The 15,178-nt window shown below is 36.8% G+C and overlaps 1 protein-coding gene and 1 long non-coding RNA gene across 3 annotated transcripts; one reads left to right on the plus strand and one right to left on the minus strand.

The window, feature by feature from the left end:
* Positions 1-1,329: 1,329 nt before the first annotated feature.
* LOC130049847 (uncharacterized) lies at positions 1,330-9,094 on the minus strand. 2 transcript variants are annotated; one of them, XR_008798187.1, is made up of 4 exons: positions 8,999-9,094; positions 3,113-3,188; positions 1,975-2,175; positions 1,330-1,479 (listed from the first exon to the last, which is right to left on the minus strand). It is a non-coding gene; the product is annotated as an uncharacterized LOC130049847 (long non-coding RNA). The 2 variants fall into 2 exon arrangements; XR_008798186.1 differs by having other exon boundaries at positions 3,089-3,188.
* Positions 9,095-10,375: 1,281 nt separating this feature from the next.
* LOC130049848 (uncharacterized) lies at positions 10,376-13,431 on the plus strand. The gene is made up of 2 exons (XM_056148026.1): positions 10,376-10,442; positions 10,702-13,431. Exon 2 carries the CDS (start codon positions 10,732-10,734, stop codon positions 12,397-12,399), a length of 1,668 nt encoding a protein of 555 aa, XP_056004001.1. The 5' UTR covers positions 10,376-10,442; positions 10,702-10,731; the 3' UTR covers positions 12,400-13,431.
* Positions 13,432-15,178: the final 1,747 nt, after the last annotated feature.

Genomic DNA, 15,178 nt, shown 5'->3' on the forward strand with positions numbered 1-15,178 from the left:
TCTTTAAAAACATATAAGGAAATCAAAATCTTTGCTACATGTACATCTTCAAAACCCATACAAGAGTACCACCAAAGGCAGAAAACACTAACCGATACAGCAATATAATACGGCTATGAAAGGCCACTATAGGATGTTTTCTTACGCCATGATTTGTACAACTTGGCTTCAAGTAGTGTCAGCAATCATAAGGCTTTGACATACTTTCTTTGCATTGTAAAAAGAAAAAAATAATGTACTCTCTCTGTAACATTTCCGCAAAATAACTAAGTTACACAATCTGTATTTTCTCAAACAAGGTTTTCTAACAATGTGATGGTCCTAGTCCCAACGGCTTGGTCTGGACCCCGTTACTAGGCATCCTTTACTTGGCAGAAGGTGTATGTGTACCAAGTTTGACAATCCTAGCTCCAACAATTCGGTCTGTATCCTGTCTGCAAGGTTTTCTTACTAAGTGATACAATGACCTTAAACTTTGACCCTCAAGAACAAAACACATCCTCCAATTGGCCCGAGTTTGACAGTCCTAGCCCTAATAGTTCAGACTGTATTCTGCCTACCAGTACAAAGTTATCTTAACTGATACTACGACCTTGACCTTGGAAAACAATATACACCTCTCCATCATCATGGTAATCAACTGTACCAAGTTGTAATATTCTGGATCTTACGGTTCGGTTTGTATCCTGCCGAGGTCTGGACAAACAGACAAACATACATCACCCATACCATAATACGCCCCGTCTTTGACAGGGTATAAGACTATATAAAAAGACAATTCTCATTTGAAAGCTGACATCAATCAAAACTGAAACATGATCAAGAGTGACAAATAATGAAACTACTCAATAACTTTCAGTTTGATTCTTGATAGAAACATGAAAATAGAAACCGGAAAGCCCTAATGGACGAACAAAAGCACAGACGTTGCTGTCTATAATACGCAACATTTAAAGAGGGGCGTATAAAAGTTTTCAACTGTTGAGGGAAAATGCACAACGACGGATGCAGAACAATACCAATAGGTTACCCGAATACAAAGGTGACATGAAAATACATTCTTAGAGAATCAGATATATGAAATTTACTATTAAATGTGTAGTTCTATGCAGATAATTATATGTAAACTGGGGTACTACATGCAGCTATAGCTAATGCCTTTGATTAATGACCAGATTGAAAGTATTCAAACAGCAGTATCTGAAATCACATCATTAGTAAGTACTGTGTTATACATGTAATATAGTCTAAGGGAGGTAACTATAATATCTGCCTTCATGCTCTCTTCCACCTGAACTTATTACGAGAAAAATGAATACTTCACCGACTCTTCTTAGAGGAAATGAGAACTTCCACTGATTGATACATCTCAGGAAGACCACAGTAATGTTTATTGAAGTATTCAGCCTCCACCAGCAGGTATAGATGTGACGAGAAAAAATAGTCTGCCCACTAACAACTCCTCTTTCAACCAAGTCCCTAAAAATTCAAGTGATAAGTTATCGCCAAAATTGAGAAAGTGAATGAGGCTGAAATGATCAAGTCACAGATGTTGCTAGGCGGTGGACGTCAAGACCCTCAGGAGAAATTTGTACCCACAAGTAATCCTTGTTTACAAGGAATGTCGCCTACACTAGTGCCATGTGCTCGGGGATTGGTGAGTGATGACACTACAAAAACCCACTATACTCAAAGGTGGGTGAGTGGCTTTGCGATACTACAATAACCCCCTGTACTCGTAGGTGGGTGAGTGATGACACACACAATAATCCCTGTAATCGCGAGTGGGTGACTGATAACATTTATAATAACCCTCTCTACTTGGAGCTGGGGGTCTGGGAGTGGGGGTGGGTGAGACGTTCTTGCACTCAGCAACATAAACTATGTACTCATGTGATAAAAATATCACCTCAATGAGTGAAATAATTACAATGGCGACAAAGAATGAAATGTGCTTAAAATCTGGTCACTTACTAGGTAAGGGTAATGTCCACCATTTCTGTAGTCCTGGGGTCTGAGAGACAAACCTTCAAATGCACCACATCATAGGGAAACGAGTTTACCTAGGTAGGAGTCAGAACCCCCCTGTGAGAGTGGCCTAGAGGTAAGGAGGTGACCGCTGACCTGGACAGTGATGCTGGTCAAGTGGCAGATTTCTTCTACCAGTAAGGACGCCTAGAAAAACACCAACACTCATCACTACATGTCAGAGAGACGAAACAATTATGGAGAATTTCAAAACAAAATTAAATGTCATAGGAGAACCATAGGTTGAAACCAGACATTCACCCGATAGGTTTAGGGCTGGGGTCAGTTAAAGTCCAGCAGGTGTAGAAGATACATTTACCGATAACATGAAAAACAAGCTCGTATTGATGACAAATTTGCTATGGTGAAATGCGACATATAGGTGCTCGCGCACCATACAGAAAAAAATCCTTGGAATGCTGAAGGGGGATAAAAAACAACTAGGTACGAACATCACACATCTCTAATATCTATTTCAAACTTACATCAAAAATTTAAATACTGTATGTGTAGTAATTCTAGCAGAATATGACAAATAAAATGGTTGACATTGGATTCAGAAGAAAGACATAGGTATAACTACATTAGTCTGACGAGATATTTGCAGAAATTCCTTCGGTAAAGTTGGTATATACCCTGTGAATCAGTCTCGAAACAGGTAGTCCCCTGTTTGATTATATGATTTGTTGCGCACCTTTACATATATATCATTTATCTCACAAGTGATCATCTCAAAAGCTTATAGAAGGTAGAAACTGACTATTCAGAACGACTTATAAGAGTAATCGGTGGGCGAAATAACATACTTAGGATAAAGTATTGGTTTTGTATAAAATGATTTCATTCTAGAAGGGGATATGTACATAATATCTGTGATGAGGATGCGGACATTATGATTTGATGAATTACATATCATAGAAGGATATATATCAAAATAATTTTAAAAGATCGCGGTGATCACGAAACTCGCGAAACTGAATGTAAAACTAGGCCTAATATTTCTTATATGGAACTCTAAATAAATAACCAGATAATTCAACAGTACGTAATAGTACTGTACCTGACAGTCATTTCTGCTAAGTACCTGCAAATATCCCAAAATAAGCTTTCCTTCACATTCAGCAGCCATTTCCGTTTTCACAGCAAGTTTCTTCTGCTTCCTAAGGACAGACAACTCTTGTATATGGTATGAAATGAACATGTAAGGAGTTGTTCTTCTTGATAACATAAAACTATGTTTTGGTCAATAAATTCGCCCTATATTTCATTACATAATAGTTCAAATATGATTGTTTAAATCATGAAAATCAAAATGTTTAATTGTTCTTGGTATCAGGCACAATATATACGGTTACGGGTATATCCAATATTTCATATTCTTTGCCATTACAGTATATAACATCTTATACTTGTATGTGTTATTTTCTACAACCATCTGTACATGGACCACAAAACAAAATATGGGAAGTTTGATACGTATGAATAAAGTTCAACATAATTATAAGTGTACGTGTCTCTATGAATAAGTTATGACCTCTGTATACCAATTATAACACAAGGTACCAAACTTGAAATGTCAACGAATGATTATCTCCTCTGAGAATGTCGCCTTTAAAGATAGCAGGGGATATTTGATGTAAATGTAACTTTGGACGCACTGATAACGCATAGAATGAAAACATTTTAGTCGATGTGTTGTAACATCAAATCTCATTGTTTTATTATCGTATTAAATTGATACAATGCCATCAGAACATAACAGCTAAGATTTCCCGCGTGGAGATTTAAAAAAAATATTTTCGCCGGTGTATTTTAAAAGAGAAGGAACCAGATCTACCAAAATCACTTTTGTTCATCGTAGACATTCAGATAATAATGGAATATGACACATGTGCGGTTCTTGAGAAGAGGATTTTGAAAATTGGTCAATTTTGGATAGTTTTTGCCCCACCCCTAAGACCCTAGGGGTGCATGAAAGCAGTATAAAACAAGATGTGTTCTTAACACTCAAATGCTCTCAAAAGTGTATATACATTGATGAAAAGATTTAAATGATATATGTACTTAGTTAACAGTAGTCAATTTGACGGACCCATCCTAGATTCAAAATTCTGGGGTTGTGAAATTCACCATAGGCAAGCTACTAACAAACAAGTTGATGGTTCAGGTGTTTCAACAGTCTCAATTTAAGTCAGCATTTCGCAAATTCTATGGTCGTTATAACGATCTAGTTCGTCAATACAACCTATCATTAGGTTAAATGCTGTCTGGCTTGTTTCATACCGATTGTTAGGCCGTTCTTGGCACACTGATTTTAACTACGGATAACTCCGTTTACCAGATCAGGATATGGAGCTCACGGCGGCGTGACCTGTCGACAGGGGGTGCTTACTCCTCCTAGGCACCCGATCCCATCCCTGGTGTGTAGAGGGATCTGTGTTTGCCTAACTATATATGTTGTATTGCTTAAAGGAGTTATGAGATCGATCACTGTTCGTTATATTCGCATTTTTGTACATCCGTTTCTACTTAAAGGCCACAGAGAAAGTTTCTATTTTTCATTTTTTCATCAAAATTTATTCTGTTCATGCCTAAAACTACTTTAAATGTGTTTTAATGAAATATTTTGCGTAGTTTTCGAGTTTGAAAGCGATGAAATTAAAATCTTGCGATGTCCATATTTACTTCGATATTCTATGCACCATTATGTGTGACGTCATATGCGCCTTACGGTTTGAAAACACCTATTAGCCATATCATAAACAGATTATATTTAATCGATAAAAACAGTTATCATGTTAACGGCTTTTGGCATAACATTGTATTCAGGTGTTTAGTGTCATATAAGGGTGTTCTAGTTGTTGGTAGAAAGGATTTAGACAGAATACTTTTCTATTTTTCGAAGTAAGGTACAAGAAAAAATACGTAGATATTTTTTTTTCTTGGCGCAAGAACTTTGCCTTTAAAAAAACACCCAGTCACCTTTCAAACACTGCTCAGACAAAGACCCAGATAAATTGCGAGAAAGTGGATATATCAAAGCTGTTTAAGCATATAAATTATGTTTTAGTCTTCAAATTCAATACACACTGGGATCAACTGACCTTCACCTTGTAACAACATAACTTGTGCTTCCAGTTTCTACCAATCGGTAGATTTACAAAAATGTTAAAGATTCAAACTAATTTAACCTTTAATTATAAATAATAGAATATTGTATTTCCCAACTTTAAATTGAAATATAAAATTCTTCCTCATTGGATTCGTACATGTAACATCTTGATTGTGTCAATGTACGCTGTCTTCCACTTCCTAATGACGTGCATATCACAATTCAATAATAATAATCATAATGCTTTATTTAATTAAAATATTGCGATTTCGACTTTAAATTTGATTATTTTTATTGATTTGTGTGCCTGTTTTTTTCTTTCTTTCCAAAATGCACCCGTGACAGTAGCTAGGCCTAGTAGTCCATACACTTTTCAAACATTGTTTTGGTTTGGAGAAATATGTACTTACTATGCCTGTAAAATGAAGAAAATTATTTATGAAATGTCGCACTTCAAATCACCGTTTACCCATAGACAGAGGAAAATTGCATGGTATTCCTCAGAATGAGAGACTATGTACATTTTGTAATAAAGGAGAAATAGGAGATGAATTCCATTTTATTTTACAGTGTCCAACTTTTTCACAATTAAGGAAAAATACATAGATCATTTTTTGTTATGAAAGACCAAATGTTCTGAAGTCGTCTAATTTTTTGTCAACTCAAGATATGGAAATATTAAGAAATATCTGTGTTTTTATTTCTCATATTTTTTAGATTGCCTGTTGTTCTTCGTAATTGTTCTTCTGTTACCTCTTAAACATATTACCATTATGTTTATTTATACATGCATTGTATATTATGTTCCTCTTTGGTATCTAAGAAAGTTGTATTGTTCCATATACCCTATATAAACTTCTGACGATTGTTCTCGTGTGTATTATATTTAGTGTACCTCATGTACCGTTTAAAATGGTTTTAGCGAAAATGAATTGAAGTGAATTGAATTTGTCAACAATGTAACATATCATAATTTGACTACATCCAAAAAAATAGATAATGTTTCCACTGTTTATTTTAGAAAACAAAATATCAATTACAGATGTATAAAGGAATAACATTACCAAATAGTGTGTAGACAACGACCCATATAAATATTATTTAGTCGCAATATTGTCGATTTCATAATCGCTTTCCTCGCTATATTTAGGTAATTACATCGCTATTTGTATACACTGGTGGCGAAAACATAAAACTTGGAATTTGTTTTTCAACATTGGTTTAGATGTTGTCGACATTGAACAAAATAGGCCCTTAAAAGCTGAGTTCTGTATAATGAAAAGTGAAGATAACGAACAGTGATCAATCTCATAACTCCTACAAGCAATACAAAATAGATAGTTGGGCAAACACGGACACCTGGACACACCAGAGGTGGGATCAGGTGCCTAGGAGGAGTAAGCATCCCCTGTTGACCGGTCACACGCGCCATGAGCCCCATATCCTGATCAGGTAAACGGAGTTATCCGCAGTCAAATCAGTGTGCCAAGAACGGCCTAACCATCGGTATGAAACACGTAAGACAGCATTTGACCCAATGATATGTTGTATTGGCAAACTAAATCGTTATAACAGCCATGGAATTTGCGAAATGCTGACTTCAATCGAGACTGTTGAAATCCCTGTACCATCATTTTGTTTGTCAGTAGCTTACCTCGATTTAAAAACTGACTATACCCAGAACAATAATATATCACACTACTTTCACAATCAGTTGATTGAAGAAGTGTGCATGTGATGTCACTGTACCACGTGACTGCCCAACTAATTAACTAAACTTTCTGAAATTAGGGCTTAGATTTAAGTCTGTATTGTGGTTTATTATCGTAATATGTCGGCAAACAAACTATTTGTATACTTTGAAAACATGACATGTGTCCTTTAAAGAAGTCTTTCAAATCCCAAAACAAAACCATTACCCTCTAGAACTATAACATTTACAACCAGGTTAGAATAGGTCTTCAATACCCCTTGTTTGTCCTAAAAGGTAACTGAATGGGGCTGGCCTTCGGATGAGACCGCAAAAACCGAGGTTCCGTGTCACAGCAGGTGTGGCAAGATACATATAAGTAAAAGATTCTCGAGAGGGACATTAAACAATATATATGTACAGTCAACCAACCTTACAAGCGATACAAGACCTGATACAAATATGTGGGGTTTAATTCATTGCGCTTAAAGGCAAACAACTTCGAATACCATTCAACAGACACGTAGTATTCTTTTTTTTTCAAAATGGGGAACCGGAGATGTTGGAAAACGACTTGTCTAAAATTCTTATATCTAAATTGTTCCAACCTCTAAACTAATTATGTTTGTGTGTGCGGGTGGGGGTGGGGTGGGGGAATACTTGAACTAAAATAACCTAACCATCAATGTAGTGTCAGACACCTGGAAAATCAGTTTCGAATACTATCTTCTTAAATACACTAAAATAATACATAACATGCTCTGAAAAATATGGGAGTCATGCAATATAGTGGAGGTCTGGGAGGGCAGTGCTCATGCTTCATTACATAAACTTTAAGTACTGAATCTACATGATATACTATCAAATGATAGTAGGGGAAGTGGGGGAACTCTACATATCTTAAGCAAGAGATATTAATGATAGTGTTCATTGTCAAAACGGTGCAGGTTACATGCCTAACAACTTTAATATTACTATAAGAAGCTGTCAGGGTTGGGATGTGGATGGGGTTCTACATGCTTGCTAAATTTGATATTATAATACGGAACAGTCCAAACTTTGATTTACCCACTAAATGTTTACATGTATATGAATGTTTCACTTTTAATGTTTTTAAGTAAATTATACCTGTAAAAAGTTGATATCATTTACGTCTATAAATAAAACAATAATCCTTACATAGGTATTTAAATCCTTCACCAAGCGCCCTGCAATAGGAATGAAAGTCACCGGTCTCTCAGATATGACCTTGAAAACGGAGGTCTGGTGTCGTGGTAGACATTGACACGATAAAGAACCCTCGCGTGATCGTTCTATCTGTGCATAGTTTTTTTTTCTGATAAAGAACCCTCACTCGGTCGTTGTATCTGTGTATAGTTTATTTTCTGATAAGGAACCCTCACCCGGTCGCTGTAAAGGTGCATATTTTATTTGAAAAACCAAACCAATATATAAATAGAGATCCCATAAATGTGTTGTGGTTTTTTAAGCTTAAATGACGTCCAATTGAATACCCCTATAGCAAAAAAAAAAGGTATTGCCAGTATTGTAGTTTTTTTTGTACATGCAAGATTATTCGTGACCCACAGGATTGAACTTCAATATAAACGGAGAATATCTGACACAAAACCATTATACTAACATACAGATATTAGATATGATTTTGTTAAGTCTTTTTGATGTGATCGATTTCTGTCTTCTGATGTAAATGTTGACCTAGCGACCGAACATGAAGTACTTTAACAGACGATAACGAATAGATAGTGTATACAGGCTGACACCTCACACATATATTTAATCACGAGACGGGAGGTCGAAAGAACAGAGGGTTAGACAAAATTATACCTACGCATTCTGATATTGTGGTGTCAATAGCATCGATATTTCTGCGATTAATGATATCTCTCTGATCACTTAGATAATGAGATAAGGAGAACAAATAATATATTAATGCCTTCTACTTATCATTTCATTTGAAATATTAAAAACAATGACCGCAGTGTTTTATATCATGCTGTAGTCACAGTCTCTGTTAGGTTTTCTAAGTAATAAATCAAACCCAAGATGTTAAAACATGCTGACTTCATAAAATCTTCAATTGTTGTTTTATACATACCATTCTCCTGTTGGAAGTACATACAATATATTATGTGTGAATATATACATACCATTCTCGCTGTTGTACGTACAAACACACGCTGTATTATGTGTAGATATAATTCTACACGTGACGACTTCCTCCGAGAGGGCTGGGACATATAAACCTTGCCTCTACCCATAGGCGTCAATGGCGGACCTAGAATTTCCGAAAGGGATGTCACATTTGATTGATTGTATTTTGTTTAACATCTGAATTTTTCACCCATTGAGACATCACCAAGACCGTTGAAGGGCTTCAAATTCAGGCTTTTGCTCGGCACTTACGGTCATTGAACATTAAGTGTTCTTCAGCGTGCCACACATTCTGTGACACGGGCCATCCAATTTTAAGGTCATGGCCGAGGACTCGTACCATTCACACCTGAAACCGAATGTTTGGCGATGGAAATGTCTACCTGTCTTAGCGACTTAGATCTGTCACAGTTTGGATTCGAACCCTGGCCTTTCGCATGCGGGGCGAACGATGAAAGGTGAAGATAACGAACAGTGATCAAACTCATAACTCCTCATAACGATCTAAACTTAAAACTACCGCGGCGGTAAGCACATTAGAAAGTCAAGTATTAGCTAAAATACTCAGCCATTTTGGATGCCAAATCTCGAGTTTTATTTACATTATTTTGTAAATCGTTGCTCTAAAACGAGGAGGTACCGGACCCCCTGCCCTATAAATCAGCCACCTGGTGTCGTTACTCGCTAACACATGTAAATGCCGAAATTACACGACTATGGACCGCGCTGTAAACGTAAACAAACACTTGTCTGAGCTTAATCAATCTACGTTGCAGATATTTAGAAAAAACGGTTTTACCACTTGTAAACAAATTCCTGAAATTCGATGTTATTGAAAGTAAAGCGTATTTATCCGATTCTAAGGTTGTCGAAAGTACATTAATCATTCTAAAACTCACATTCCGTTCCGTTCCGTTCTCCCTTTCGTTCTGCGTTTTTGTACCAGGAATGCAAGATTATTCGTGACCTACAGGGTTAACTTTCACTATAAACGGAGAATGTCATAAACATTACTCATCCTATGAATATCTTATTTAATCATATTTTCTGATGGTTTACCTGATCAGGATATAGGGTTCACGGTGGGTGTAACCGGTCGACAGGGGGTACTTACTCCTCCTAAGCACTTGATCCCACCTCTGGTATGTCCGGGGTCCGTCTTTGCCCAACTATCTATTTTGTATTGCTTGTAGGAGTTTTGAGATTGATCACTGTTCGTTATCTTCATCTTTCATCAAGTATTTTGGATGAGAGCAAATTATCTCTTCTGACTTAAATGTTGACACAGATACCCAACATTAATTAGATCAAATAAACTTTAAACCATTCAAACAGGTGATAACACATACTAGTGTATGCAGGCCGAAACGCCACGCAGGTATTTAATCACGGGACTAGACGGCAGGTCGAACGAGGAGAGAGGCCATGTTGGATTTTCAGGTTAGACAAAATTATATATACGCATTCTGCCATTGTAGTGTCGATAATATAGATATTTCTGTGATCAATAAGATATATCAGATCACTTAGATAAAAGATTTCAAAGAATTCGGAGGGGTATATCGATGCCTTATACTTACAATTTTACTTGAAATATGAAATTAATGACCGCAGTGTATTATAACATACTGTAATTATACCTGATTAATTATTTTGATCTGTTAAAATATTTTATTAAGATCCCCCTTTTTATTGACAGTAAACTACTCGTGTGATCCCGGTGTAAGAAATGCATCCCCGGCGCAGTATTCAGCAAGTCCTACTGTGTGACCTCTGTGAGACTGTCCCCTTACAGAGTCATTGTGAAGTTTGTAATATAAATCTATGTAAGGCCTGTGTTGGGGAGCACCTCTCTGGTTCGTTTGAAAGGCACAATGTCATGCCCTATTTACAAAGAAAGTCTACTCCAAACTACCCCAAATGTCCCGAACACGCCGAAAAACCCTGCGAACTTCACTGCGAGAATTGTGACATTCATGTCTGTATTAAATGCGTCTCCTCAGGTAAACACGAAGGTCACAAGTTATCAGAATTTCCGGAAAAATTGAGCGTTAAAACACAAAGTTTACAAAAAGATTTAGAGGAACTCGAAACCAGAATTTATCCCCGATATGAAGAAATGACGTACGATGTCCAAACCGAAAGAGCCGACATAGAAACATATTACGGGAAATTAAAAACAGCTGCGGAAGAGGAAGGTGAACTCTTAGAGCGGGAGATCAACGCCATTGTCAAACAGCGGAAATCTGAAATTCAGGAGATGAAAAACAAGCACCTATTCACCCTGTATAAAAATGCAGATGAAATAACACAGATAATTACTGAACTCAGACAGATCATTTCCGACTTGAAATCAATACTAAAATCAAATGACGTCTCCTTAATCTCTAATTACAAATCCAGGAATTCCGAATTTAGAACATTACCGCCTGAAATCCGAGTTACATTACCGAGTTCTACTCCTCAGAAAATAAACACAGACCAACTCCGGGAAATGTTTGGTTGTCTGTCGCCATTATCCATTAACACAGAATATGGAGGCACAGTGAAGTTAGCAGAAGCTGTATCGTCTCCTCTAGTTAAACCACTGCTTGATGAACCGCGCCTCGCCGCCATCATAGACACTGGGTATAGCGGACTATACAGTGTTAGCTGTCTGAGTGAAGATCAAGTCTGGACATGCGGGAATAACAACACCATGAAGCTGCTCAACCTCCAGAGTAAACTACTGACATCAATACAAACCAAGTCAGGGGACACACCGCGGGACATAGCAGTGACACGGGACGGAGATCTTGTTTATACTGACTATGATTCGGTTAGACTAGTAAAGAATAAAAAGATACGGACTGTCATCACACTACAGGACTGGGTACCCCACTATGTCTGCAGTTCCGCCTCCGATGATATCCTAGTTACCATGGTCAGTGTTTATCTCAAACAATCCAAAGTCGTGCGTTACTCCGGCTCCAAAGAGAAACAAAACATTCAGTTTGATGATCAGGGTCGTCCTCTCTATTCATCTGGCTATAGCTATAAATTCATCAGTGAGAACAGGAACCTGGATATATGTGTGGCTGACTGGTCAGCTAGAACAGTAGTGGTGGTCAATCAGTCAGGGAAACTCCGATTTAGATACACTGGTCATCCTTCTAATACCGAGCAATCATTTACTCCAGTCGGCATAACTACAGACAGCCAGAGTCACATCCTGACAGCAGACAGTGAAAATCAGCGTATCCACATCCTAGATCAGGACGGACAGTTCCTCCGTTACATTCACTGTGATTTACGCCGTCCATTCGGTTTATGTGTGGACATCAGAGACAGCCTTTTTGTGGCTGAGTGTGACACTGCTAAAGTGAGGAAAATCCTATATTTATCAGCACAGTGTTAAATATACATCTCTACAGTGTTAATTACCTATCTAAAAACAGTGTTATTTACACCAGTGTTTTGGTTAGAACTGCTTGTTAATCACATACCTGTGTACATTACATATACGTGTCTGTGATGTGTACTTAACATGCACTTATGATTCTGAGTTTAACTGATTGAACATTGGTCTATCACTGCTGTTTTTTAATTATATCTTGCAATATATGTATTAGTATATTTAGTGGTGCAATATTAATTTTAGTACATTACTTACTTATTTGACTGTGTTACTAGTTATTTATCTATGTACAATCTTTTGTGCACTAATTTGACTGTGTTATTAGTTATTAATCTCTATACAATCTATGTGGACTAATTTAACTGTGCTACTAGTTATCTATCGATATACAATCTATGTAGACTAATTTGACTGTGCTACTAGTTATCTATCTCTATACAATCTTTTGTGGACTAATTTGACTGTGTTACTAGTTATCTATATACAATTTTTTATGGACTAATTTGACAACGTTACTACTTATCTATCTCTATACAATATGTTGTGGACTACTTTGACTGTTTTACTAGTTATCTATATTCAGTCTTTTGTGGACTAATTTGACTGTGTTACTAATTATATATCTATATACAATCTTGTGTGGACTAATTTGGCTGTGTTACTGGTTATCTATATAGAATCTTTTGTAGACTAATTTGACTGTGCTACTAGTTATCTATCTCTATACAATTTTCTAATTGTCTAATTTGACTGTGTTATTTGTTATATATCTATATACATTTTTTGTGAACTAATTTGACTGTGTTATTTGTTATATATCTATATACAATATTCTGTGAACTAATTTCATTGTATTACTAGTTTTCTATCGATATACTGTGTTACTTGTCTCTATCAATATGTGTACAATGTTTAATGCGTATATTATAGATAAACATAATTTAGAATTCAGTCTTACAATATTACTGAGTACTTACTTAGATTTGTAGTAATGTAACAGAGAGTAACTCTAAACACCCGGTCTTTATCACAGAGCTTCAGATCCAACGTCACAGTCTTCTGTCTACCATCAATAACGTCACAGCAAGTAACCAAATCTCCACCGTCCTACAAAACAAACACAGATAAAGTGTTATCATGTTAAACTGAATTATCAAGAATTGTCTGTGGTATAAATATGCAAGGTAATTGGAAGGGGGACATTTATTGCTCAAACGAGAATCAAACCCGAGACCCCTGATTTAATAGTCCGGTGATATAAACATAAAGACCAATATCCATGATTTGACTAGACTGGGCCTGGGGGTTATAACTTTTTTGAACGCGTTTTCATACTCAAACTCTGTGCTCTAAATCGTACTCATATTCAAAAGTGAAGGTTATAAAACATTTATAAAACCATTCTCACACTCAAATGGAGTACATGCTCAAGATTTTTCGAGTATATTTTGAACTTGCTCAGACTTGACTCAAAACAAATACGGTTGAGTATGAGTACAGTGAACGTTTTATAATCTCCAGGCCAGGATGTCAATGTGAGGGGAAGGAAAAATGTATAGCTCGACCTGTAAACAAGCCCGAGTCCCCAGATTATTATTCAGGTGTTCTAGCCACTGAGCTAGTCCAGGCTGATATTCATATACATATAGCCAAAATTATAACAACAACATTTACCAGTAATTATGTAATGATATGATGTACTTGCATTTATAATAAGAACAGTTTTATTAGGTCACCTGTGCCAAAGGCTCAGGTGAAATATTTCAATCGAAGTTTTTGGTTGTCGTTGATTAAATATATCAATTAGCAAGCATCCTTAGGAAGTGCAGATTCAAGTTTGTTGACTATTTGGTCCCCGGAGGAAGGTTTGGGACACAATAGGAGATGACAGTTATATGTGAGAATTAAAGGAAAAATCGTCTTAATAACAAGAGTGCCCTGATTAATCATATTGATATGCACCTATCTGCAAGTAGTGCAAATTCAAGTCGATTCAATTAAAGGGGCTCGGGGTGTCATAAAGATCAAAAGTTTTATTTAAGAATACACAGAAAATAAAGACAAGTTATTTCCAATTGTAGCTGGTCCACATTGAATCGTCTTAAATGCAAATTTTCCCAAGTTGTGTGGTCTATATAAATTAAAACTGCAAATAGATGTAATTCTGGTATCCCAAAAAATCCAATATATCCCTCTTTTAAGGGACAGTAGGCACGGCGGAGACTACAAAAAATCCGTCAGAAGACGATACAGGCGGGTAAAAACTGTGCTGTGGTGTACAAAGACCTTCCGGAGGAAATCAGCACGGTAAGTGTTACAGGCCGCGTCACTCAAATAGGGGTGTGGCAGCAGGGTAAGTGTTACAGGCCGCGTCACTCAAATAGGGGTGTGTCAACACGGTAAGTGTTACAGGCCGCGTCACTCAAATAGGGGTGTGTCAACACGGTAAGTGTTACAGGCCGCGTCACTCAAATAGGGGTGTGTCAGCACGGTAAGTGTTACAGGCCGCATCACTTAAAGCACACTATTAAAAGGGTTATTTTAAACCCGACATTATACCGTATCGTATCGTCGAAACACCGTATGGTATATCGCAGGACAGGCATATACCGGTAGAGTTCAAAATATCGATATATTGATTCACCCCTACACTCAAAGCACAATACAGAGGTGGATCCTGAAATTTTGGACTTGAGCATGTTGTCACCTTATTTATGTTAAGATTTGAAGAAAGTCCTTTCTTATTATCTGATATGCAGTTCCAAGACTCAGAATGTGA

Source organism: Ostrea edulis, chromosome 8 (genome assembly GCF_947568905.1).
Source record: "Ostrea edulis chromosome 8, xbOstEdul1.1, whole genome shotgun sequence".
Lineage (NCBI taxonomy): Eukaryota > Metazoa > Mollusca > Bivalvia > Ostreida > Ostreidae > Ostrea > Ostrea edulis.